Source organism: Lissotriton helveticus, chromosome 3_1 (genome assembly GCF_964261635.1).
Source record: "Lissotriton helveticus chromosome 3_1, aLisHel1.1, whole genome shotgun sequence".
NCBI lineage: Eukaryota > Metazoa > Chordata > Amphibia > Caudata > Salamandridae > Lissotriton > Lissotriton helveticus.
The window spans coordinates 128801245-128828991 of NC_136061.1; the positions used below are offsets into that span (position 1 = coordinate 128801245).

General features: G+C 46.6%; 1 protein-coding gene across 1 annotated transcript in view; it reads right to left on the reverse strand.

Moving 5' to 3' along the window:
• Positions 1-287: 287 nt before the first annotated feature.
• LOC144822182 (myosin regulatory light chain 2B, cardiac muscle isoform) overlaps positions 288-27747 on the reverse strand; it is a 131050-nt gene continuing 103590 nt past the window's right edge. The window contains exons 6-7 of the mRNA XM_078679374.1: positions 21081-21129; positions 288-519 (exon numbers count right to left, since the gene is read on the reverse strand). Coding sequence (XP_078535500.1) covers positions 421-519; positions 21081-21129 — 148 coding nt within the window. The 3' untranslated portion in view covers positions 288-420. The remainder of the gene's footprint in view (positions 520-21080; positions 21130-27747) is intronic.

Consider the following 27747-nt stretch of genomic DNA (forward strand, 5'->3'; position numbering starts at 1 on the left):
TTCTAAGACACTCAGGGCAGCTTTCCGATCTTGCCACCCAGGCTTACGGTCTCTAATATCAAATGCTAAAATGTGAAGATCCAAACCTGGCCAGAGATACTGAGCTCCGCCTCTGTTTGTATGGCTACTGAAGGACTACTGTTACTCCTGCTCGCTAAGTATTTTCCAAATATTGTTGAATGACCACATTCCCAAGGGAAAATGACTCCTTTCGTCAAATGACGTCTACAAGAACTGAGCACCCGCATTCAATCCAGTTCCCAAATTATGGACGCCAGACTTCATCGTAAAAATGGTCTTCACAAAAGGTTGTCTTTTATTTACACTGTTATTTGTGGTTTCAATTGTGAACAACTATTTGTATCTGCTGCTGCAAAGGCTACAGCATACAGTATAATATTTTGTAAGCTGGTCCAAGTCCTAGTCCTTCTCCTCGCCGTGAGTGATGATATAGCATAGGTTCTTGTAGTCGAGGTTACCAGCGACATCTGGTGGGAACGCGTTGAACATCTGGGTTATCTGCAAGACAAAACAAGCATGAGATAAAAGAACTGAGTCAGAGACTTCAAGGCATGGTGTCCAAGCTACTGACAACCCTGAAAAAACGACTATCAAACCCCTGACAGTAACATGTGGCATGAAAAGCCTTTGTGTTCCCAAGAGTTATGTCAGATTTCATCAAGGTCATAGACCTCTTCCGGTTACCTGATCACATCAGCTTTATTCAGCCTCGAAAGGAGGCTCCAAAGGATGACATTAGAGATTGAAAAGAACCCCCAGTAAAGAAACCTATAGTTTTGAGATTATGTTAGTTAGAGATGTCTTCATACTTGAAACGGCTAATGCCCTGTGAACCTTTTGCCTGGGAGGCCTATTCTCATGGACTGACCATCCTTGGTTTATTTTCAGTGCTGGTTGGTACAGATTCAGTTCATTTCAGTTCATTTCATTTCAATCAGGTCTTCTGACGGAAGCCTTTTTATTATATCAGCAATAGATCACAAAAACCTACATGAGTAGCTGTGCTAAGAGTTTCAACAGTGTATGTAAGTCTCCTTGGTGTGTGTTGATCTTCCTCACAGCCTTTGCTTTTTGAAGCCAAAACCTTGCTCCAGATCCGCTGGTTGCAGTTTTTTATTGCTTGCATCTTGATGTACGAGTGACTGGAGAACAGTATTACAAAGGCTAATATATATATACTATACGATATGATAATATACTATATTATACTATATTATACAATGCATGGAATGGTGCCGCTCTTCATCAGGAATAAAATCACCAAACACATTCAACAAAGGAACCTCCGCTCTAGAATTGCACTTCGTCTCAAAATCCCAAGATACAAGAAAAAAAACATGGGTGGCACATCCTTCTCTGTTCAAGCAGCCAAACTATGGAACTCTTCATCCCCCCAACATAAGATCCACTGACAACCACCTTATCTTTAGAAAACTACTCAAGATTTGGCTCTTCTTCACCACATAAGCACCATACGCAAACAGAAATATACATCATATCTCTCTGTATAAAAGCATTTATTTTAATTATAGATATGTACCTATATATGTGTATTGTTTTGTATAAACATGTAAAGTAATTGTTTTTTAAATACATTTTTAAGTACAACACTTCAAAGGCAGAGTATATCTAATGCATCTTTAATCTACATATACTTACCTACTTTATGCATCTATATACCTTCATTGTACTTGAATCTATATATTTATTACTTTTCTCCTAAAAAAGCATACACTAGAATACCCTATTTTTCACCCTATACTTCTCTTAATATATCCTCTACCTCAACTCTCTGACTCATCTCAAACCTCTATCTACTACTCTTTCCAATGTACTACCCTGTCCTTTATGGGTTCTGGAATAGGGTGCTACTCGCCAAAAAAACTTCAACACCCCATCAGGGGTAACACGAGCTATATAAATGCAGACCTTTTCCCCTCTTCTATCCCTCCACTACCCTTCTCAATCAAAATAACTGACTAATATATCCACCACTCAAATCACTTTCATATTTCACTATACTAATTAAACACTAATCCTCTATGTTTTCCGGAGTAGGGTGCTGCTTGCCAAAAAAGCGCATCGATCCCTCGTCAGGGGTAGTAAGCGCTATATAAATGCAATTACAATACAATATTATACTGCTGCTCGTCTGTATTTGGCGGGGTTCAGAAACATGATTGTCAATGACTCGGAGTGGTATGGAGGCACCTCGTGCTTCACCTTGGCACGTGGGTGCTTCGAGCCACGACCACACTGTATCCTTTAAACACCATTCAATGACCGAGCTTAGAACGATGTGTGCAAAGACTCTGTGGATATTAAGTCAGGTGATAGAGACCTTCGCATGCATCGGGAACCTCGGTCATGGGAGTCGTGATTTCTAGAATAAAACCTAAAAATACTTACCTGCTTGGACCACCTTGTCTTCATTCAGCACTCGACCACCACTGAAGATTTAAAAAGTCAATTTTCTATTGCCCATCACAAGTCCTCACTCATATTTTGTAGCTATTTTGAAGCTACTGAAGGTGTCAATGTATCCTCTTGCTCACCTCTACTGAGTCCCTACCAAAACATAGCTGACAATACAGGTTAAAAAAAACGCATCTAAGCCACTTTTAATGCGCTCTGCGCAAGTGAATGCTGGGTTGATACACTGAGTGTGTATCTTATAACAGTGAATGTTCCTTCAATAGCAGTGAATGTTGATTCTACAGCAGTGAATGTTGATTTTATAGCAGTGAATGTTGATTCTATAGCAGTGAATGCTGATCCTATAGCAATGCACAGAATATATTTGTCATTCATATGGCGCTGTTACAAACTAGAGGTGTTACTATGGAGTAGTGGTCCTTAATATTCCAAACAAATACAGAACCAAGGGTGGAATTGCACAGAGCCTGGCCTGCACACATTCAACACCTTTTCAAAGAGAGTGATACCTGTGTGCCTGTTTGTAGCACAGGTACTTAGGGCCCGATTAAGGAGTGGAGGACAGGTTACTCCAGCACAAGCATATCTACCTTATTACAAATGCATTATATCCTATTACACTTGTGAGAAGGGCTGACGGGATAGCCATCACTTTATGACGGTAAACCCATCCGTGAAACTCTTAATCAGGCCCACAGGCAGTGGTTGGCTGCTCAGATAAAGATGACCTATTGGGTAATTAATATTTCTCAAAGGCAGCATTTTGTAAATGGCCCCAAACCTTAATGTTGCTCCATTTTCATCTTGAAATTGTCCCTACAGTGATTTAAGTCTACAATCCTACACAGGATTTTCTCTTCTGACCTCATCAACAAGGTCTCTTTGTCGATATTGCCTATTTGTGAAATAGACTTTTGTTTTCACCATCGTAATATTAAAACATGATCACGCAACATTTGCACGGCTGACAGGAAGCATATAAAATGCAGCCAGCCTTGAGTGAGAGTACCTGTGTATGGGTGAGAGTGAAAAGGGCATGTGCAAAAAAGGAGGTGCGAAGGAGCGGTTGTGAGCATCAGAAGGCACCATGTGAGTGGGGATTTGTGTGTGAAAAGGGCACAAGGGTAGGGCTCCCGGTTTTATGGTATTTATTTTCTTTACATTTCCGTCTGTAGTTATCTATATATTTTGGCCATTTTATTGGTATTTATACATATTTATTTTATATTTTGAAAATAAATGGAATTGTAAAATGGTATATTTAACTGATAAACATGCATTAATACTTTGATACCGGTCGCATTATAGCAAGTTAAGAAACCAAATACATCGACATGCGCTAGAGGGTGCTGGACTTTGGGACAGTCTGAATTACTATTCCAACTCCAGTCTACGTACAGATGGGAAGGTGTTGGAATAGTAAATTACACTATTCCTTAGTCTAGAGCGCCCTCCAGTGCAAGTCGATGTAACGTCTTGCATAGTCAAAACCGCTATGTAATATACTGCGTTGTAATGGATGGGTGGTAAAGGATGTTTCCCCTGAAGGATAGGCCTACTGGAGTCCAGCAGTCGCAGACGTCCCTGGGTGACAGCAGCAGCACGTTAGGATGCTAATGTGGCATATCACTTAAGTGAGAATGATGTCAGAAACCACATATTACCACAGCCATCCACCATTACGCTCCTCTCAGTGAGTAAAGCACCTGCTCCAGAGATCTATCTGTAACCTGCACCCAACTCATGCCTTAACTGTGTATGTTCTGTGAGCAATGAAAGCCTGCTCCTGCTGAGCTAGTTCTATGAGGAAGGAAGCCTGCACATGCTGCCCTCTGTGAGACTGGGAAGCCTGCTGTGCTACTGTCATGCCGTACCTGTTTTGTAGGGAAACATAGCTTGCACTGGCACTGTCTGATGTTTAGTTGTACTATCATGGGGCAAGCTTGCACTGCTGCTGCCATATCTGTACCTGTCCTCTAAAGGATGGAAGCTTTCACTGTTCCTGTCCTCAGTGTACCTAAGAAGATGTACTTCCATTGTTGTTATGAAAAAACAAAGAATGTATTAAATGCAGTTGCCTAACATGCCCTATGAACCCGGACTGTTTCACAATAGTTGATCTGAAATATTGTCCTGAAGAAGGGGCCTCTCCCTTTATGCACAAATGTTTGAGCATCGAAACATACCAAAGGAAAAGCGAAGCAGGGTCTATTGCATCTCAGGCTACCCGTCAATGTGCATCTCACACCGTTGTCGCTAGGATTCGAGCTCTCAACACTATGTCCATGCACGTTATGTTCCTAGGACCTGAGGTCTATCCACTGCCTCCATAGGCCACAACACCTTTCACTGTGAGCCCTTCAACCCCATGCTCTTCACTCTGCCTAAACATGCCCCAAGTTCAGGAACCCAAATCCCTCATTCTGCCTATTGATATACCTTTAACTGTGGCAGATGGGGAGGGTGTTCCAGGTCTTGGCGGCGAGGTGGGAGAACGATCTGCTGCCGGTGGTCGCTCTTCGGATGCGGGGGACGGTGGCGAGGGAGAAGTCGGCAGAGCCGAGCTGTCGGTTTGGGGTGTAGAAGGTGAGTCTTCTGTTGAGGTATGCCGGTCTGGTGTTATGGATTCTCTTGTATGCGTGGGTGAGGAGATTGAAGGTGATCCTCTTGTTGACGGGAAGCCAGCGCAAGTCTCTCAGGTGTGGTGTGATGTGGCTGCGGCGCGGGATGTCGAGGATCAGCCGAGGCATTCTGTATGCGTTGAAGTTGTTTCAGGAGTTTGGCCAGGCTCCTGCGTAGAGGGCGTTTCCATAGTCCAGCTTGCTGCTGATGAGGGCCTTAGTGACCGTTCTTCTTGTTTCGTGGGGATCCATCTGTAGATCTTACGGAGCATGCGGAGGGTGTTAAAGCTTCAGTGTCTGGCTGCAGCTCTGATACGCTGACTGAGGGAGGACTTCGGTGTCTGGCTGTATCTCTGACATGCTGACCGAGAGGTCAGTCTTTCAGTTCTAGCTCTGTACGCTGATAGCAGAAGGCTACTAGTAAGCTGGCTGTGAAAACCGATTGAGGGAGGCCTTCAGTGTGTGGCTCTGTTTCTTTCAGACAGATAAAGAGAAGCTTTTAGTCAGAGCCGGAGCTACGCATGGGCAGTGTGGGCAGCTGCCCAGGGCCCCGTAGTCAGCCCTCCAATGTGGGAACTGCACCAATGCAACTGAGTGAGACCCAGGGCTGGCTTTAGCACTGGTGGCACCAAGTGCCACAATCACTTTTGGCGCCCCACCTCTCATGAATGCCTCCTAGATTCTGTCACAACCACCTGCAAAAGTGCCCTCATCTCTCCTATCATAAGATAAGACCCCCCCCTGAGGTCACAGTGCCCCCCTCCTTAGGTCAGCGCCCAGGGCGGCCGCACCAGTCGCACTGCCCTAAAGCTGGCCCTGGTCAGACAACGGCATGAAAGGTGCCACCTTGTAAGTGCAGCACCTTAGGAGGCCCCCTCTCCTGGCCTCACTGCTATGGTGTGGCAAGGGGAACCCGAGAGGAGGGGACCCCCCTCCTCATTCGTAGGTGTAGCAAGGGGGGACCCCCTCTCCCCATTCCCAGCTGAAAACTCAAGTTTGTCTGGCAATTATGCCTCTGCCCCCACACACGCAGAGGTGCAGTGGGATGGCTATTGCCCTGCTGTTTAGCTCTCTGGCAGTATTAACACTCTCTGGAGATTAGCAACCCGCTGAAGCCCCGTGAGCCTGAAAGGGCGAGATTTTGATCGATACCTTATATCTATTGATCCAAACCTCGATCTGGTCGACTGAACCTTTGTTGCCTGTCTAGGAGGAAAACAGTACACCCATTTCCAAGCCAGTTCACCCAAGAAAGGACTCTACTCTCAAAGATCACGGACAACTTCTAGTTTTCAAAAGTTTATTGTAAAGATATAATGAGCTGCAAATACAGGCATCTCAGAATGAGATTCACGAGATACACAGGTCCAATTACATACATGTGCTCTCGAAAAGCCCTCAGACGAGCAACAGAAATCACTAACACAAGTTCTAAGAATAGTAAAGCTATCAGCATAGACGCATATCTCTCCTTCATTTAGGTTGGAGGAAAACAAACACAGGTTAGGCGTCCCTACCCTGTTCTAGATGGTATCCCTACTTAACCAAATCCCAACCTAACAAAGGTGTCAGCAGTGAATGACCCCCAAGGGAAGTCACTCACTCTAAGTCTCTTGGTGAAGACCTATAGTTCTCCAGTCATGACCCCTCACTGCCTACCCATCCGCTCTCTAAAGGGTCCTCAGGTCTCTGCTCTAACTCCACCCAGGGGTGCTGTCCCTAATACAAAACAGTCAACAACATTTGAGACGCCCCTTGCGAAACGCCTCTCACGTGGTGCAACTTCAGGCTTTTTCCATGATGCTTTGTATTGGGCCTCAGACGTTAGAGTTGACCTTGCTTCTCAGACTCTTCTCCGGCCCGCTGATACCCCTTAAACATTCCAGAACCCTCCTCCATGTCTGGGCCGTCTACTGAACAGACCTCTATTCATTCATTTATAATCGGATCCCCCCTTTCCTGTTGCAGACAGATATCTGCCGCCAAGAACCCAACTCTCATAGACTTCTAAAAAGGCTTGCAACATTTCTCAGCCCAGACATGTACGTATAAATCAATGATAAAACATTTCAGGCCTACAATATTTCTCATTATGATTATAGCATTCAACTTCTTCATTTAATTAAAGCATGTTAATACTCTTATTCTATTATTAAGTAAACATTTCTATAAATCATGGTCTATTAATGCAGTGACCAAAAACGTTAATATAATCTGTGTCGTGAAAAGAACCATCTTCCCTTTCAACTCCAGCTCTGGCCCTGAGGCCTACCACGTTCTGCTTTTAACCATATACCATCTTATGTTTTAGCAGCTTCACGACATGGATTCAAAAATAATCACGTCTAATAAAGTCACATAATGTCACACATTTCTGTATTAGTTCCACTTCTACTTAAATCTCTATATTAACTATACATTCAGAATATATTTGCAGATACTATTAGCACTCATGGCATTTCTCTTCATGATTTGTGCTTACTACAGGTAAGTGTGATGTACTCATACATTTAAATCAGTTTGCGCTCTCTCAGTTCCCCCCTTTGATGACCTCTCGGGGTCATCACTAACATTTAAACTGCAGTTATTGCTGGCATTCTCTGCGCTTCCAGAGCTCTCAGGCTCCTGTACTGATTATCTTGTATGGCAGCCAATCTCTGCAGCTGCTCTCTTTGGGCCCTTTCTGACCTTCTTGCTCTGTACCATTTGAATACCCTCACCAATCCCCACAATACTATCCCACAGATCAATATTATGATGATAGGCTTTAGGATGTACCATACAAAGCTTTTGCCTAAGGCGGAAAACCACCCTCCAACTGTACTCATTCCGTGGCCCACCTTTTCCCAGACATTTTCTCTACTCAAGTCTTCGATCTCCTTGTGAATACTAGTTATGTTCCTAATAACTTTCTCAAGGGGCTTCGAATTGTCTGGAATGTAAGTGCAACATTCCTGGACCTTCAAAGCCTTACAGACTCCGCCCTCTTTTGCTAGTAGGACATCTAATGCAAGACGATTTTGAAGAACCATAGCCCTTATCGATTGCATCTCTCCTTCTACCAGCATTAAGGACTGAGCAGTGCTGGCAGACAACCTGTCGACAACTGTTGCCAGTCGTCTAATTTTAACATCATTAAGGATTATTCCCAAAAGAGGGAACATAGCTCCAAAGACATCTCCAACCATTTCGGCATCACCTACATCTCTCCTTCCCCTCGATGATGTCTGACCCTCAATGATCACTAAATCTTGTGCATGATATATTTTGGGGAAGACAATTGCCAAGTAACATGATCCATACCAGTTGTCAGGTAGTCTCACGTAAGCATTTCTTCCACATACAAAATACACATTTGGAATCACTTGCATTCCCTTCAGGAAATCCTTAGTGTAGTACTCTAAATTAAAAGCATGCTCGCAGTCAACTTCACCCACGTATACATTTTCATAATACGTTTTGGCTCGGTGAAGACATAACTTTCCTCTCTGCGCTTTATCTAAAGCTATTGGACCACTACTACCCTTTCTCTTATGTGACTTCTCTTCCTCGGTCCAATCTATTTTCCCTTGTCCTGATTTTTTCAAAATCTTTTGTCTCCTGTAACGATCATCCACCTGCCCTATGAACTTCTTCTCGACTTCTGACACCTTGCATGTCAGGTTATTTCTACGGGCATGTGAAGTATCTAAGGTAATCCAAGGAATGAAGAATTTGGCCAATCTGTCTTCACTCTTCCAGTAATCCCATTTATTCATCTGCTTATAATTCGGGACTTCTGGCAACACTGAATCATAATTAGAGAAATAGTATTCAAAACTATCTCTCTCATAAAATATACTAAGCAATAAGCTACATGTAATGCCATATGTCAGAGGGAGGTGATGATAGCGAATTCCTTCATCTACAGACGCAGGCAACTGCATGCAGACGTAGCAATCCTTAACCTCCATGGCATCCACGTATTCATATAAAAGTTTAGCATAAGCATTTGACCTAAAGTCTCCTTGGGACTCGTCTACATGTAACCTGCGGGCTTCTGCAGCTAATAACGCTTTCTCTTGAGTGTTTTCCCTTTTCTCACCAGCAACAATAGGTGTAAGCGTTACTACAGAACTCACATCAGTTACCTTTACCTCTTCTTCATTTCCCTTTACATAAGAAATTGTTACCACTAAAGCTATTAATATTATCACTCCTACTATTAGTGTACCTATTATACATTTAGCTCTGCGGTTCGGGGTGCCGGCCTCCATTTCGTCAGACAATCTAGCTCTCTCTTTATCTTTGCAAAAAGTTCTTTTCCTCTCGTTCCTTTACAGTCTCTTTTCAATCCTTTTGTCCTTAGAATCCACACAACTGGAGGCTGACAACCTTCTTCGCAAAAGTCCTTTAACAGTTCAAAAAGACAACCCTAGCCCTTCTCCATCAACTCAAGGGAAGTTCCCTAAAATTCTCTGCTTCCTGGGCGCTAGGTAATCTTCTTTTTCTGCTTGCTTTATTTACAAAGTCCTTTAACAGTCTACTATCAGATTTGTGGTTGCAGCTTCAATAGCATAGTTCAGTATTTCCAAACGAAGATTGTGCTCTTCATGTCCTTATTCCAGTGATCAGTTCCCTTATGTGTGTTTTCAGCCCAATCGTTCTCCTCTCATCTAGGTCTCGATCTGAGTAATGTAACCTGTGGTTACCCTGTAATGCTTTGGTTCTTGACAAGTCCACCATATATTTGCCTGCTAGTTCGACTAACTTCTCATGGACTGCTCTCGCCTTTCGAGTGATGTCCTTTGCCATATACAGTATTTCATCCTGTTCATACATTTCCATTCTTTCTAAAGGCAGGGTACCATCTACCATGTCATCCAGATCTGACCTTAAGCTGGAGACATCAAGTCTCTTGGCTTTTATCTCAGCTCGCAATATGTCTTTCGAAGGGGGCTCGCTGGTCTCCCTACCATCCCAACTTCGAGCTCTGCGTTTGGGCTCAGGAGAGTTAATGGGTGGCCTCCCTTGCTCCCATCTCTCCAGGTCCCATGCTCGGCCATCCGATCTTGGAAGGTGATGGAACACGGGCCTGTTACCCCTATTCTGGCTCTGCCCATTCTCTTCTTCTTCTCTCCTCTCACTGCACACCTCTCTGTTATTTTCTCTCTGGTCGCTACACTCCCTTTGCCTCGTATCGCTCAGTATCCGATACGATCCTTCCTGGTTCCCCATATTCCCTGGGCTGCGCTCATTTCTGTCATCACAGGGACTATGGTGCGACCTCTCACAACTCCCATTCAGTTCTCTGGTGCCGGGCACACAGTGTGGACACTTAAAGCTGTTTCTGTACTCTTGTGCTCTCTTCTCCCCTTCACTGAGTATTGGGCGCGCCACCCCTCCACTCCCGGGGCCCCCGTTTTCCAGGTCTGTTCTACCTCCACTCCGGGCCCAATGGGTGACTCCCCTACTCCCTCTACAGTCCCACTCCGGGCTACTCTCCCCAGCCCCGCAGTGAGTCCGTGCTCTGCTGTCCTGACTTTCTCTTTCAGCTTCCGCAGCATTGATGCACTTTTGAGCCTTCACTGCCTCATCCCACTGCTTCATGTACTCATTTAGCTCTTGAAAGGATTTTCGTCCCGATCCCCTCAGATCCATTGGCCATCTAGGGCCCCCAGGATCTCCTCCTGGGTCCCCTGCTGTGTGCATCGGGGTGCTCCACTCTCTGGGTATCGGCATCTGACTTGGGGAATTAGTGGTATCGTTCCTCCTTGCCTCCTCTGCTCTTTCTCTGTCTTTCCGTTTCCGTTCTTCCCCTTTTGCTCTCTCTTGGTCATATATCGATATTATAGGACCTATGGTAACAGGTACCTGTAGTGCATCTGGTAATGGGTAGGATGTGGCGCTTTCCGTTTCCGGCGCTCTTTGTACCACAAACCTACCGACTACCTGTTGCACCTGACTAGGCTGGAACAACTCTTTCTTTGGCTCAGGATCCCACTCTGAACTGGGAAGCGGTCTATGCTCTCCTGCATTGCCCCCCTTTGCTCCTTCAGTATTCTCGACCTCTCCCCCTGCTCTATTATACGGGGGTGGCCTGTCTGTCAGTAATCTGTTTATCAGGCTGTCCTCTGTTTCGCTCTCATCATCTTCTTCCAGGGGACTTTTATTTACTGGCGCCTCTAACACTGGGTACAGTTTATTTATTTCCAAATTATGCACTCTCCATCTTTTAGCATCCGCATCCCACCTGGCATCCTGCACTGCCCTTACCGAGCGTTTCACCCTTTCTTGTCGTCTGTTCATATTCTTTTCATGCGCTGCCCTAATCCATGCTTCAAGAGCTTCAAACTGGGTTGGTCTAGGCAAGGGTCTCTTTGAGGTCATGACTGATTTTAATCGATGTAACACCTCTAATCTGAACGTCCCGTACTTCGGGAACGTCAGTTCCTCATTTCCTTCAGTAATCTTACTCCACTCTGATATCCAAAGGATCGTATGCAACCCAACATTTACTGCCATATAACGAGCTGGCGTACCCTCCGGCGGGGCTTCTTCCCCTTCATACGATCCCCGCTTCTCTTTTTTAAACAGCGCTTTCAACCATTTAAAACACTTCATAATTATGCGCACAAAATCCAGCCTCGCTACTCTGTTTACTTCCTGATGACAATCCACCAATCCTGTCGCGGCTTTGCTAGCTTGGCCTATCACAGCGCGGTCTTTCTTCTGTCGGCCAATCACGTCGCGACCCTGTCTGACGTGTTCGCTAGCTGGCCTATCACAGCGCGGTCTTTCTCCGGTCAGCCAATCACTGCGCGACACCACCTGACGTCACTTTTCTCCGCTTCGCAGCAGCACCCCTCCTTTCTCAACTCGTCTCCCGGTTATGCATGCGTCCCATTCATACACCGAAAAATGACTACTTCCGACCAAGCGGTCACTTCTCTCGACTGTACGTCCACAGTCTATCTGTAATTGTCAACACAACTGACGAGATGTCTATCGTCTCTCTGATAGGTTGCTTACACACACAGTAACTTCCGACCAGCGTCCGTTACTCACGCACTCACTCTTACGTTCCCCCTATCTCGGTCTCTCGGATGATCAATGGTACCTCATGACCCCCTTCACACTAGTTGACAATTACTCTGGGTGTCCGATACACCCGAACCACTTAAGCTCTCCTTGAACTTAAGATTTCCACCGGTTGCGCGCGCTCACAACCTGTTCCACAGTCACTCTACAGACATTCAACTCCGCCAGACATTACAACATAGATACAATACAAAAACACCGCAATCTAACACGCATAACCCTTTATACTCACTCTCGACCGATACTGCTGCTTTTTCTGTCTCACGTCATCCGGATCTTCATCTGCGGGCTGTTCTTCCGATCATCGATTTCTAGGGGCCTTGGGGTAAGCTAACCTGGCCTAGGTCACCGTCCTCAAGAAGGCAACCATCCTCTATAGCTACCAACTGAAAGGGCGAGATTTTGATCGATACCTTATATCTATTGATCCAAACCTCGATCTGGTCGACTGAACCTTTGTTGCCTGTCTAGGAGGAAAACAGTACACCCATTTCCAAGCCAGTTCACCCAAGAAAGGACTCTACTCTCAAAGATCACGGACAACTTCTAGTTTTCAAAAGTTTATTGTAAAGATATAATGAGCTGCAAATACAGGCATCTCAGAATGAGATTCACGAGATACACAGGTCCAATTACATACATGTGCTCTCGAAAAGCCCTCAGACGAGCAACAGAAATCACTAACACAAGTTCTAAGAATAGTAAAGCTATCAGCATAGACGCATATCTCTCCTTCATTTAGGTTGGAGGAAAACAAACACAGGTTAGGCGTCCCTACCCTGTTCTAGATGGTATCCCTACTTAACCAAATCCCAACCTAACAAAGGTGTCAGCAGTGAATGACCCCCAAGGGAAGTCACTCACTCTAAGTCTCTTGGTGAAGACCTATAGTTCTCCAGTCATGACCCCTCACTGCCTACCCATCCGCTCTCTAAAGGGTCCTCAGGTCTCTGCTCTAACTCCACCCAGGGGTGCTGTCCCTAATACAAAACAGTCAACAACATTTGAGACGCCCCTTGCGAAACGCCTCTCACGTGGTGCAACTTCAGGCTTTTTCCATGATGCTTTGTATTGGGCCTCAGACGTTAGAGTTGACCTTGCTTCTCAGACTCTTCTCCGGCCCGCTGATACCCCTTAAACATTCCAGAACCCTCCTCCATGTCTGGGCCGTCTACTGAACAGACCTCTTTTCATTCATTTATAATCGGATCCCCCCTTTCCTGTTGCAGACAGATATCTGCCGCCAAGAACCCAACTCTCATAGACTTCTAAAAAGGCTTGCAACATTTCTCAGCCCAGACATGTACGTATAAATCAATGATAAAACATTTCAGGCCTACAATATTTCTCATTATGATTATAGCATTCAACTTCTTCATTTAATTAAAGCATGTTAATACTCTTATTCTATTATTAAGTAAACATTTCTATAAATCATGGTCTATTAATGCAGTGACCAAAAACGTTAATATAATCTGTGTCGTGAAAAGAACCATCTTCCCTTTCAACTCCAGCTCTGGCCCTGAGGCCTACCACGTTCTGCTTTTAACCATATACCATCTTATGTTTTAGCAGCTTCACGACATGGATTCAAAAATAATCACGTCTAATAAAGTCACATAATGTCACACATTTCTGTATTAGTTCCACTTCTACTTAAATCTCTATATTAACTATACATTCAGAATATATTTGCAGATACTATTAGCACTCATGGCATTTCTCTTCATGATTTGTGCTTACTACAGGTAAGTGTGATGTACTCATACATTTAAATCAGTTTGCGCTCTCTCAAGCCCAATGAGTGTTGCGCGCCTGGTGCACACCCAGCCGGCCCCTTTTGGTTTACATCCGGGCATTACAGCTGCATTTGCTGCTTACGGGTAGAAACTGTTTGAGCCCAGGGCTGATGATCTATGTATACGAGTTATTAATAAACCTGCTGTGTACACAAGCTCTGCTTTGCTGTGACTATTTAGAAACTGCGTGGGGAAATGAGGGACCGAACGAACGGAAACACCCTTAGCACACACTTCGGTATTAACGTCCTAGAATTTTGCGAGGTGAATACCAGCGCCTTTTCACCGCCACCTCACACTTGTGTCTTAAAGGGGCCGACCATCGAAGAGGAAAAACTACTTTCTTTACCGAGTCCTCCACAGCTAACAATCATCAACAATAAGCATTCTAGAATGTTCCTTTTTGTGGACGTCTAATTGTGATGTCAGACATATTGTGACCTCATTCACCGGACGCCACCTTTACTGTTTCTGGCTGAAAAGCACAAGAGCCGCAAACATTGAACCCAGTAAAAGGCCCTGCATGTCAGTGGCGCCTGCTCGCGCTGAAATGTTACAGCCCTTCTTAGCAGCCTGCCCGCTGCTAGTCAGTGCTGCTATTTTTAGCCTCTGTAAATATGCGCTGAAAGCGGCGTAATCAGCATAATTCTGCTTTGTTCAGAAAGCTATTGGTTCTGACAAGTGCTGCGCTGGGGATTTATTAGCGCTTTTAATCACACCCTGGGTGAATTAGTCTAATTTCTACCCAGCAGGACTGGTTGAGAAATGGAGTTGCAGGAACAAGCGACTTTGCATACGAGGTCTGAGCACAGAGCAGATCCGGAATGACTTCTAAGTGCACGGAAACGTGTGACTGGCCCCATCCATCCACTGAAGGCTTGTGAGTGGAGTTTAATCTGTAAGAAGCATACGTGCCAGGGCCCAACCCTTTCCAGGAGCCTTGAGCCAACTACTGGGGCAGCCCAGCCTTGATTCCCCCTCACGCCTCTCTCTTTCAACAGCCTACACTTCAGGGGCGGCTCCTTCGTATTGGCGGAGGAGCGCCGCCCCCCTTGCTAAAAATTGGAGAAAAAAAAAATGCATTTTATTATCATTTTTTGTTTTTTCTGAGCGTCGTCGGCTCTCCGCACGAGTCTCCAGCGGGTCTGGGGTCAAGCAATCCTCTTGTGACAGGCATGGCAGGGGGAGGAGTGGTGGGCACTGTAAAATGCGCATGTCAGTTTGGCCGGCCATTTTAGGCCTGCCACACCCTCATGCGCACTTAGGTTTCTCCAGCCAACTGTGATGCACAGCCATGTTGTGGAAACACCACCGGCTCCTAGGCACTGGCTAAGTGGCAAACAAGGCTGCTCAGACCAATCCCAGCACTACTCTCAGGCTGGGAATAGTATTCCCAGCATGGGAGACAGGGGCGTAACACAGGCCCCTGCAGCCCACGCGGTCCGGGGGGCCCCTAGCTCCAAGGGGGCCCCTCGACACTGAACTCTGGCCGGGAGAGCTCCTGATTGAGCCCGGAGGGGGCCCCCCTAAGTACCGTGCAGGGAGGCACTCTCACTTTTCGTTACGCCAGTGATGGGAGAAGCACCTGGATTGGCATCTGGATGTGTGTGCAGTGTACAGCCGGAGTCGAGGATTGGGAGAGAGGAGCAAGGCGGTGGTCGCCAGATCGATAGGTAAGTGAAATTGTTTTTTTTAATTCCATTTTTGTTGTGTTCCCTTAACCCTCGCCCCCCCACCACGAAAGGCAAACAGCTGCCACTGCTGCACTTTCTGTCTCTTCACCTCACTCTTGCAGGTTTTTTTTCAACCTACACGGCGACAGGAGGGACTGGTTGGGGGCAAACAACTCACCTTGATGCAATTTTGACTACAGGGAGTTGCTCTCACTTCCCCGCCAGTTCGAGTGTTGAACTTCAATAAACTCGGTTACCCATGGAAATCATCCCTACACATGAGTAGGTAGTACTCCTTAAGAAGGGGTGTCTATTCCCTGCTCCTGGACTGAGGAGGTAGGGTTAGTTCTCTTGGGATCTTTTCTGTCATGTGAAGTCCTGAAGAAAGCCGGGGTAATGATTAATTGAATCCTTTGATTCGGCTGAAACATGTCGACGTTTGCTTGCAGAGTGGAGGGGTAGGTGATTCATTATAATTCACCTCACCTTCATCCACTCATTTTTGTGGCCTTTTTCTTTTAACTCTGGGCAAGGGAGCCCATAATTAAAGTTGGATTGACGACATCCTTTGATCCAGTTTTATATCACTATTTCTGCACCTTTATTCACAAATTGTGATCCCAAGTTTTGCATTTTCTTGATGTGTTGTATTGTCTTTCCCCTCCTTATTGCTCCAGCTCCAGCGTCGGCGAGCGTGGGGGGTGTTAGTAGCCCTATGATGAAGCATGACACAGCTTGCTGTGTGTGAGGGCAGTTTTATACACCTGGGTACTCTCCTTGGGACCTTGATAGTTTACAGCGATTCAGCTTCAAAAGTGCTACTTCCTTGTAGAGTGTCTAGGTCATTTTTTAACCCTGCTTTCTTATTTTGTCAAATTTTTCGTATCTTTGTATCTTTGCTTTTGCCTCTATTTTCTGCCATTTTTTCTCTTGCTCTGGGTCAAGTCTGATGATGAAAAATTAGCACTGACCCCCAAGAAATGAGTGCTGGTGTCCACCATATGCACAACTCAAGCACTGCCTCTGACCAGTATGCTTTCAGAATCTCAAGTTTTGAATATCCTGCTACCAAAATATTGTAACTAGAGTATCGATTACCAAACGATTATGAAGACATGTATATGTACGTAACTATATGATCTACTATACTTTACTCCACATATATGTACCTTGACTATTTACATCTTCAAGATACATAGATGAGGCATTAACAACAGTAATAATATTGTAACCTGTATATACTTCCTTCCTGATTTTTTGGTAGCCGATAATCTGGCTATTAAATTTTGGTGGCATTATCCTATTGTGCTCAATGTTGTTATATACAACCCTCGAATTGTCCTTGAACTTTAAGATAAATATAGTGAGAAAGAGATGGCGGTAAGATTCACTGATTTTTTTAAACATAAGCTCTTCTTCATAATGTACATCATAATGCAGACAACATTCACCAGCAGGAAAAACTGGAATGAGGTAGTTCTGCCAATGGCCCACCACTTTGGAATCAAATCAGTCAATCAATCAAGGATCTATAAAGCACCACAAATGACCCATGAGTGTATCAAGGCGCTGGAGTTGCTAACAAGGGGAAAGCAAGGAGAAGAAAGGAGATGACACTCAAAAAAGGGGGAAAAACAAGGGAAAAACAGTGAAAACAGTGAAAACAAGGGAAAACAAGGGAAAACAAGGGAAAAGCAAGGAGTAGGCACCCAAAAAGTGGGGAAGAAGCAAGGAGAAGTCAGGAGCAAGAGCAATGTAGCAGCACAGGGAGCACACAGGGAGAGCTGGGCCTGGGGACTTATGCTTTATTGACAGGCGCAGCAAGGCCTACCAGCAAGCAAACTTCATGCTGCAAGCAAACCTCTCACTGCCCTAAATTGAAATGTCCCAAATCTCTGCCCAGTATTGTTTTGCTTCCAGCAGTCTCTGAGTCCACTAGATACACATCACATTTCTGGTGGAAATACTTCCTTACAAGCCACTTAATCAGGACAGGGTCTACATACACACTACAAAAAAACAGGCAAATCACTGTCCAATTTCCCACGCTACCAAAGATACACAAATAGCTGCCCAATGCCTCCTTACCAATCATCTCAGTGATAAGTACGCAAAATCTCACGCACCAGATGGAATCGCTGCCTACTACACTGCCGCATACAATACAGCTCTGGCAAACAGCATTGATTCCAGCACAAACAGTGCAAAGAAATCTTCGCCATCATGAAGGATTTCACCTCACCAGTGTCCCCCTACAGCTCACCCACCCCCTCGCAGGACCACTGAAACAATCTCTCCCAAATCTTCAGCAACAAAATAACCTGTATTTACTGCAATTTCAAACCTCAACCACACTTGACAAACTACGCCAAACACCACCCGATCTTATCTAAAGAACCAATGCCAGCCTCATGGAACGTCATCACCAAATAAGAAACTGCCACCAACAGAAAGTCCTACCACTCAGGGACCCCTGCCTCCACCACACCTATTCCAGAGGACTGTACCTCATCAGTGAAATGCTCACACCCATTCTCAAAGCCTCCACCTTTTCTGTGGCCTTCCCAGAAGCCTGGAAACACACAACTGTCATCCCATTGCTGAAGAAACCATCCACGGACCCGTCAACATTCGCCAACTACAGACCAATTTCCCTGCTACCATTCATCAACAGACGCCTCACCGAATACCTCAATGACCAACTCCTCAACACCACTCAGTCTGGTTTTAGACCTAACCACAGGACAGAAACTGCCCTCATCGCTGCCAAAGATGCTATCCGCATGACTTAGAATGGAGGAGGAACAGCGGCACTCTCTGCTGAGTTTGACACAGTCTACCACCCCATCGTCATCTGAAGCCTACACGACATCGGAATCCAAGGACATGCATGTCAATGGATCTGCTCCTTCCTGAATGGACACAGTCAGTTAGCCTGGTACCCCACACCTCTGACATCTCGGACCTCATTTTTGGAGTTACACAAGAATCGTTCCTAAGTCCAACCCTCTTCAACACCTACATGAACCCTCCAGCCAGCATCATCCACTCCCATATTGATGTGCTCTTTACGTCAACAACACGCAACTCATTCTCTCACTCCCACACAAGACGCCCTGTACCCTGATAAAGTACAATACCTGCATAACAAAAATCACCCTCTGGATAAAGACCAACTCTCCGAAGCTCAGCACTGACAGGACAAAAATCATGATCTTCTGGAAGAGCACTTTGAAATGATACTCCACCTAGTGGTCAACAGAGCTAGAACCGACACCCACCCACATAAAGAACCTCAGGATTGTCATCAACAGCAAACTCCATATGACCGCCCAAATCAACACCGTCACAGCCTTATACTTCCATACCCTGAAGAAAAATCGATCAGTACTTGTATAGCACAGCACTGTGGCAACTAGGGGTACCTGGGTGCTGAGGGTGCCATGTCTCCATCGAAAAGCTAGGTCTGATGCCAGCTTTTGTTCTGGCATCCAGGGTCGGGAGCTCCTCAGCGGTATAGCAACAGATGGTGGGAGGGCCAGTGGTCCTGGTGCTGGGCCCGGTGCCTTTGAGGACAGGCACAGACGGGCTTGCTTTTGGCATGCCAGCAGCCTTTATAAGTAGTCCTGGGAGGTAGGAGGGGCTGACAGGGAGGTGGGCACCAGCAGGAGAGTTGGAGCGAGAGGAAACAGCTGGAGCAGACAGGGGCCAAAGCTGCACCCGCCCAAAACAAACTAAGCCTACCCAGAAAGGACCAAAGTGGCCCAAGCCAGAAACAAATAAGCAAATAAATTATGATAATAGCACTAGAAATGTGTCACAACTACAAAACAATGAAATTGGCAAAGAAAATAAAAATGAGCCCGCGGCAGGTGGGACCGAACCAGGAGGTCCTCGACTGCTGGACCAAGGTGTCGTCCTCTAACTGACGGAACTAAGCAGTGGCCAGGCGGAGTGGCGCACAAGATCAGGGGTCAAGGGCTATCTTGACCCTTCCCAATCAACACCCGGAAAACCATCGCACATGCCCTAGTTACAAGCAACTCGGACTACAGCAGCACCCTCTAAGTCAGAATCAACAAAAACTCACTAGAAGGCTGCAGATCATTCAGAACTCAGCAGCTGGACTCACACTCGCTTATATCACACCTGAAGAAGCACCACTGGCGCCCCAATACACAAATAAGCACAATTCAAACTCATCACCCACACTTTCAAGGGAAACATCCTTTAGCCTGCATTCACAAAACCAGCCTGCCTTTACGACGAAGCCACTACCCCCGACTGCGACATTATCACTTGTTACTTTAACCTGCAAGTCGTTCTAACGACTTGCATTATGGGGCGCATTGTTCGACTGTGTTGGATTTTTAAGTCCAACACCTTCCCTACTGTTGCGTAGACTAGATCTGGAATAGTAATTTATACAATTCGATAGTCCAGTGCCCCCTAAATTAAGTTGTTGTAATGACTTGCGTGGTAAAGTAATGCGTGGTAATGTCGGAGTCAGGGTAGTGACTTCGTTGTAAAGGCATGCGGCATAAATGCATGCATGGTTCCATAATACAACCCACTTTGAAGGCACTACATAACACTGGCCCAAGATATCGCATAAAGAATCTGCTTTCACAAACCTTCCAGACACCTCGGTTCATCCGGACTCCTACTTGCACACATCCCACACATAAGGAAAACCAGATCCTGTGGTTGAAACCTTCTCCTAAAGCGTGGAATGACCTGCCGCTAAACAAAAGACCCTCCTTCAAATTTCTTGAATTTTGAAAGAAGCTGAAGAACTGGCTTGTTGAGTAGTCCCACTAGGCCCAAGGTTTGGCAAGACTCACACTAGTTCAGTGCCGGGATACCCTCCTAAGTGGCAGTGCACTCTACAAATCTGCAAAACATAACATAAAAATGACCGGACGGATCACTATACTATATCTTGCTAAACCTGAGGCTACTTTAATCATCCCACTGGAGGAGGAGGACATATATATCTCCATCCACCATCCTATCCAACATGACAAACAATCAATGTCTTGAATCACACACTACCAGACAATAGTCAGATAATCATTTACTTGTCAAGAGAATGAATGTCCACAAGGCTTAGTTCTTGTAAAAAGACTTATTTTAAACAGAAGACACCTGCAATAGTTTCTGCCTCAAGATGCAACTCACTCAGATGAGAACCTGACTTCAACCCTCGCCATGCATGTTACAGAATGTCACCTTGAGAAAATAGTTGCACAAGAGTTAGAAAAACTAGAATAAAAAACAAAGCACATTTGTGAAGTCTGGCATAGGTCTTGGGTACATTCATTGCTTCTAACATCAACCTGGTGGGGTTTTTTGTAAGGTGGTTGGGTGGCGGTGGTGCAAGTGTGTAAGGGTGCATTAGGCAGGCAGTTTGAGGTGGGAAAAGAATGCAAAATCATCTAGTTTCTTACCTCTTCCTGGCTAAAGCGGTCAGCCTGTGTCGTCAGCATATCTTTGATACTGTTGAGGAAAAAATAGGCATGGTCAGTCATGGTTAGTCTAGCGTCAATAAATAATGAAACATGGCAATAAAAGTATGATCCTTAAACAGATAAACTTGTTTTTAGGATAAACTAATCTATAAACGCCTGATTTGGGCACAAAAAAAACAGGAGTAGAGGAAGAGCCTAGACCACTACTCACTAGGGTGAAAAAGACAAAACTCTTGATTTTTCTTCCTAATGATACACTAAGGGCCTTATTACCAATACGGCGGTCCATAGGACTGCCATACTGGTGGTAGCGGTTCAACCACCGCCACACTGCAGGGCTGCCGCAGTATTAGGAGTGTGGCATTCCAACTGCCAAAGGACTGCTACGTTCACCGCGGATCCAGAATCCTGCGGCAGTCTCACAGCGCACAGAGAGAAGCAACATGCTGCAATGTCGCTGCGGCACCGCTGTACATATGACTTGCCTGTCTACCGCACCTTTCATGGCGGTGAGATCGCCATTAAAAGAGTGACGGAGCGGCAACGGACTCCCTGTCGCTCCTGGGCCTAGGGGTGCACTCAAGGGGGCCCATTAAAAATGTTTTGAGTACACCCCACGAGCCAGGCACTTTTTAACCATCACTAAATAACACTTCAGACCCCACCACTCACTTACTATCACAAATAACCTCACACACTCCACACATAGTCTGAGTAAAAAGTGCTCCCACGTAGACGTAGGCTGCAGCACGCCGCATCCCGTAGAGGGGTGCGAAGACCCCAATGATGAAGCATGACACCAAGGGCCCTTTTGTTGTGAAGTGTTATTTAGTGATGGTCAAAAAGTGCCTGGCACGTGGGGTGTACTAAAAAAAATTAATGGGCCCCCGGGCTGGCTCTGTTAAAATAGTGTGTTTTTAGGTTCTTATGTAATACAATGTACATCACCTCATGTGTGCGTCAACATGTTTCGGAATGGAACTCCTTCTTCAGGACGGGGTGTAAAATGTTTTACAGTGGAGCCGCGTTGGGGGCAGCAAGGCAGAGACTCTTCCTCGCAATCGATGCATACTGGCTCGATATCCCCCCCACGTTATGAGGCTCATGAGGCACATAATACTATGACAACAAGTTCGCTAATCGAAGATACCTCCTTGATAATTGATTTAGGTACAAATTAACCTTTATCTACAATTTTTACTTTTCTGTAAAATACAGATTTTGTGTAAGAAAACGTGAGTAAGGTGGGGATTTGTGCACTCTGTCCTGAAGAAGGAGTTCCACTCCGAAACATGTTGACGCACACATGAGGTGATGTACATTGTATTACATACGAACCTCAAAACACACTATTTTAACAGTGCCAGCCCGGGAGCCCATTAACATTTATTTGAGTACACCCCATGAGCCAGGCACTTTTTAACCATCGCTAAATAACACTTCAGACCCCACCACTCACTTACTATCACAAATAACCTCACACACACCACACATAGTCTGAGTAAAAAGTGCTCCCACGTAGACGTAGGCTGCAGCACGCCGCATCCCATAGAGGGGTGCGAAGACCCCAATGATGAAGCATGACACCAAGGGCCCTTTTGGTGTGTGAGGGGTATTTAAAGAACACTACGTGCTCTCCACCATTGTAGGGACCACCCACACGCACCAGTGGATTCCATTTGTTTATACAATTCCGGCTAGGGAGAACGAATCCACACCTTCTCTCTCTCTCTCCCTTTATGTTATTTTCGTAAGGTGTGACACACCATGTGGAAGATAGGCCAGGTTGGCACAGTGCTGGAGTTGCATTACGCCCACGACAAAACTCCAGCACTGCGCCAACCTTATGCCAGCAGATGCGACACGCATCTGCCTATCCTTGCACCATGGCGCGCCGCATTGTAATTGCGGCGCATCCATGGTGGCGCAACAATGGCAGTGCGAGTCGCACGTTTCTTGGCCCATCCCTGCTGATTTGCAGGGTTGCGCCAGGAAACGTAAATCTGCCCCTCTGTGTCTAAGGGGAAATAGTGACTTTCGACCTGTCGGCAGGTTTCAAAACTGCAGGCCGCAAGGTACATCTGAGTTGTCAGGACCATTAAATATGAATTTAAATAACAGCATTAGCATGAAAACAGTCTTTACGTATAGCTAGGGCCACTGGAATGAAACTGTGACAGCAGCATTTTTCACATAATTATAAATATGCCATATTTACCACATAATCCATCATCTACTGCATGCTATGCTGACTTCAACAAAAGAAATTCTACCTTAAACGGTTCAAAAGTTACTAAAAATGCAGTGACGGGGGCGTGGCCAAGATGGCGGCGGAGTAGGACGTGCTTTTAAGTCCCTCCGGCGCCTGGCCTTCTATAGCCTTGTATAGCACTCTGCTCCTGTCTCAACTGTGACCCTCGGGGTCCCCTTGCTTCTCCCGGAGATCCGTGTCCCACTGCCGGTTCTCCGCTGCCCTGCCGCGGTGTCCCGGGGGCAGGGAGCGACCTGACGGAGCTGGAGCTGGCGGCCCGCGCGAACGGGACGCAGCGGTGAACTGACGACTGGAGCCATTGCCCGGCTGGGGAGAGCGGCACGCTGGGGCTGCACGGTGAGAGGCGCCCGGGTGTTGCCCGATCGTGCGAGAGGCTGACCTGGACGAGGCAGCGAGCCCTGATGGAGGCGGAGTGACGGAGGCCCAGCGCGGTTGGGGGCGCCGCGCCCTGCGCCCCACGCGAGCCCGAGGTTTGAGGCCTAGCTGTCCTGGAGGTTGTGGCCGTGGAGTGGGTTCTGCCCTAGCACTGAGCTTTCTTGGGCTGCGGAGCTGCTCCTGGGGGTGTGCGCGCGCTGGACGGCGCGAAACGGAGGGCTGTGTGAGGCCCAGAGGAGCAGGAACCCACCTCGGTGATCCCCGACCCACGTGGCGGACTGTTGGTGGCCCGGACGGCCCTCCTGGGATAACCCTCACTCCCCCACTAAGGTTGGAGGGGAGACGGCTTGTGGGGGCCGGTGTGGCGGTGATCTGGACACTGACGCCCCTGGAGCCTGGGTTGGGCCTGGAGTAGGGGACGCCTGCACGAAATCGAGCCTGGGGATTACGGGCCTACTGCGGCGGAGAGCTGAGCCTGTGGTGTCTGGGGGCATGCGAGGGGTGGCCCCGTGGGACTACTGAAGTGCGGGATCACCGGTGCAGAAATCGAGCCTGTGGGTTGGGGGCCTGCGACGGCTGGACACTGGACCTGCAGCGTCTAGGGGCCCCCAAGATAAGGTGTGAGGCGATCGACACATCGGGGCATTGGTGAATGGTGCTCTCTCCCGGCGCTGCTGTGGTGGTACCACTGGACGTTGTATCCCTCTTGAGCTAAGGCACCACGACAGGGGGTTCACTCCAGCAGGGGTGGAGTTGAGTGAATTGCGGTACCCCCCAACAGACCGTGCTTGGGCTGGCTGAGGATCTGCACGGAAGGGCGGTTGGTGAGAGACGTGGAGGGCGCCATATACCGAGTGGGGAACGCGACGCCTACCAGGGGACCGCTGAAGAAGACATCGCACTCTGGGGCCGAAATCTGGACAGTAAAGGTGTAAAGTCGGGCCAGCGGCGCTACATTCTAGAGGTAGGGGACTGGGGCAACGCGATGTCCTCCACGCAGCGCAAAGGGAAGCCCGGTAAGGATGGCCCCCGAAAGGATCCCAGCCGCCGGCGTCCCCCGGACCCAGCGTGTCGCCTAGGCAGAAGGATGACGAGGCCCCCGCAACCAAAGCCTTTATGATGGAGCTTTTCGCTTCTATCAAGGAGGACATCTCTGAACTCCGTTCTCATCTGGCCTCGGACCTCCGCGAGGTGAGGAGGGACGTGGACGGTATCGGAGAGCGGGTAGCTACTCTGGAGGATCACGACCTAAGCGTGGCGAACGATGTTCACCAATTGCAGCAGGATGTAATTCGGCTCACGGAGCAGAACCTGGATCTCCAAGCACATGTGGAGGACTTGGAGAATCGTTCCCGCCGGAACAACATCCGCATTCGTGCAGTGCCATGGGACGGGGAAGCAGGTGATCTACGGGGCTATGTACTGGCACTCTTCTTGCAGATCCTGGATGATGAGGACCTACACGAAATCAAGATGGACAGGGTCCACAGGCTCGGACTGCCTAGACGGGGAGGTGGTCCGCCACCCGACATTTTGGTTTGCGTGCACGACTTTCAGTTGAAGGAACGCATTCTTCGAAAAGCACGGGATATCACGTCATTGTAGTTCCGAGATCATCGTCCTCAATTATACCAGGACTTGGCGGCATCGACACTCCAGAAGAGACGCGAATTTCGTCCAGTGACTATCTTTCTGCGGGAACACAATGTCTCCTACTCTTGGGGCCACCCCTTCCGCATTATTTTCAGATGGCAGAATAGGCTGACGCAGATCCGATCCCTTCAAGTAGCGAAAGACCTCCTGGGTCTTGATGACGCGGCCCCCTCCCCAGGGGGCGGAAGCTCCCCTTCGCGGAGAAGACGGCGGTGCTCCTCATGGCAGAGGGTGGGTCGAGATCGGAGACGACCTGATCGCACAACCAGCTTACAGGAGCGGGGAGAGGCGGTGGCCTCTGTGGCTTCGGCAACGGTGGAGACCTCCCAGCAGAGCTCTGGGGCAGCCTGAGCTCTGAGACGACGGACGATTGGTGCCGGAGGGGCACGTATCTTCAGGTACCATGGGTAAATTTGTACTTTTTGGGAAGACACCCCGGTCCATGGCCCAAGGGGCACTCCCAGTGGTGCCCCGTCCTCACCCCATGGTGGAATCTACAGACTTCTACGCATTGGGACTGTTATGATTCGCCCCTGAGGAAGGGTACCTTTTGGTCCCAAAATGCATTGGGCATCGTGTCTTCAGAAAACCATCTGCGATTGATTTATGCTTCACTATGAATTATGGTTTTCGAAATGTTTAGAAATATGTAAATACATTATATGTTATGAATCAATTTACATCTCTTTGCAAATCGAGTTGATTGTTCTACAGTTAGAACAGATGCACAAATAGGATATTTGAACGTAAGGTATTAATGCATATATACTGCATAAAAGTTCTATGAATGAAAATTAAATAATAGAACGAGAAAAAAAAACAAAAAAAAAACGCAGTGACGATTTGCTGCGCAGTGGAAGTCCCTTTCAAAAAGGTTGACTGCTCACCTTTCTGTTGTTTATTAGTATATTTGAATGTTAAACTGGTGCAAATGAAGTGCAACTAATGCCCAGACAAGTGCAAAAATTCCAAAATAATTGAGTAACAGTATCACAATATGTGTTACGTATGCCACATTATTTGCCTTTCCATTATTTATATGTTTGGGAGTTTTATATAGGCAAACTAGACCTGAAGGTATCAGAGTGATTTACATACCAGTTGCCTTACACAAGGACACATACATTTTGTAGGCATGAGGAGAATAAATGTTTTGCCCAGAATTACCAGATGTCGGGCGTCCCTGCCGAGACTCGAACCCGCTTCCCCAGCTCCCAGGTCGGCCGCTCTAGCCGTTAGGCCACATCTTCTCCCCTCACACATCCTCTTCCTTCCTGCATAATTTACTGAACCCTGAAGCTTAATTCCAGTGGTCCTACTTTAGGCAAATACAGTCTACCGGGCTACCATACTACAGGTTTACAGAATCAGGGTTTAGTTTCTACCTGGGATGCCATGTGAACAGGCCCTGTCTCTTCTGTTCAGTGTCTCACATTCCCACTTGCCCATTGGGTAGCGGGCTGTGATCTCTCCGGCCATTCGCCAGCAGCACACACATCTTTCTGTAAATACTGGAAAGGGGCGGAGCACCGGTGTGTCGTGCAGCACGTGGTGCGGAAGACATGGCTTTGTCTATGAGTGACAAAACCAAATCCTGCCCTGCAGTGGCACAAACCCGAGGACTCTTCCAGTTTCCAGGGTCATACTGTGGGTTCTCCCACATCCCTTTTGTACACGATAAGGAAATGGGATATAATATTTAAAATTATTTGGAAAGAGAATGCCAAATACGGATTCTAGGTTTCAATGGTGGTATTTCACATACCTCCTGCCATTTTGTAAGTCAAGTCAAGTCAAAATAAGCTTTATTCGAGATCACAAAGTGATTCATAAAAGCTACAAAATACATCACTACAATGGTTTAAGAATGACTAAAAATTCAAGTTGAAAACATTTGTATATGAATACTTGATTCTGAATAGGGTTGTTTAATAGAGTTTGTGATAGATTAAAAAAACTGTTTTTAAAATTACAAGAGGGAGTTATTTAACAGTCAATTCTCACGTGGCTACCAGATTAAGGGAGTAATGAAATTTGCGTATTTGCATATTTATGATGTACCTAAAATTGATCTAATAAAGAAGATAACATGACTAACTAGCTAATGAAGTGCACACTCCCTTTTATTTTTTAGCAGTAGATGCACATTTTCTCAGTGGCTTTTCTTTCATATTGTCTTCTTATTTTGGCAGCAGGGAGTGTGACAACACACCTAAATCGCAATAATTTATTACAGTGGAGTAGCCAAGCAATACAATTAATGAATTCATCATTGACTCAATCAGTAGCTACATTGTTTTCACATTACAGTGAGCAGTGATCTCAAACCTACATTGTAATAGTTGA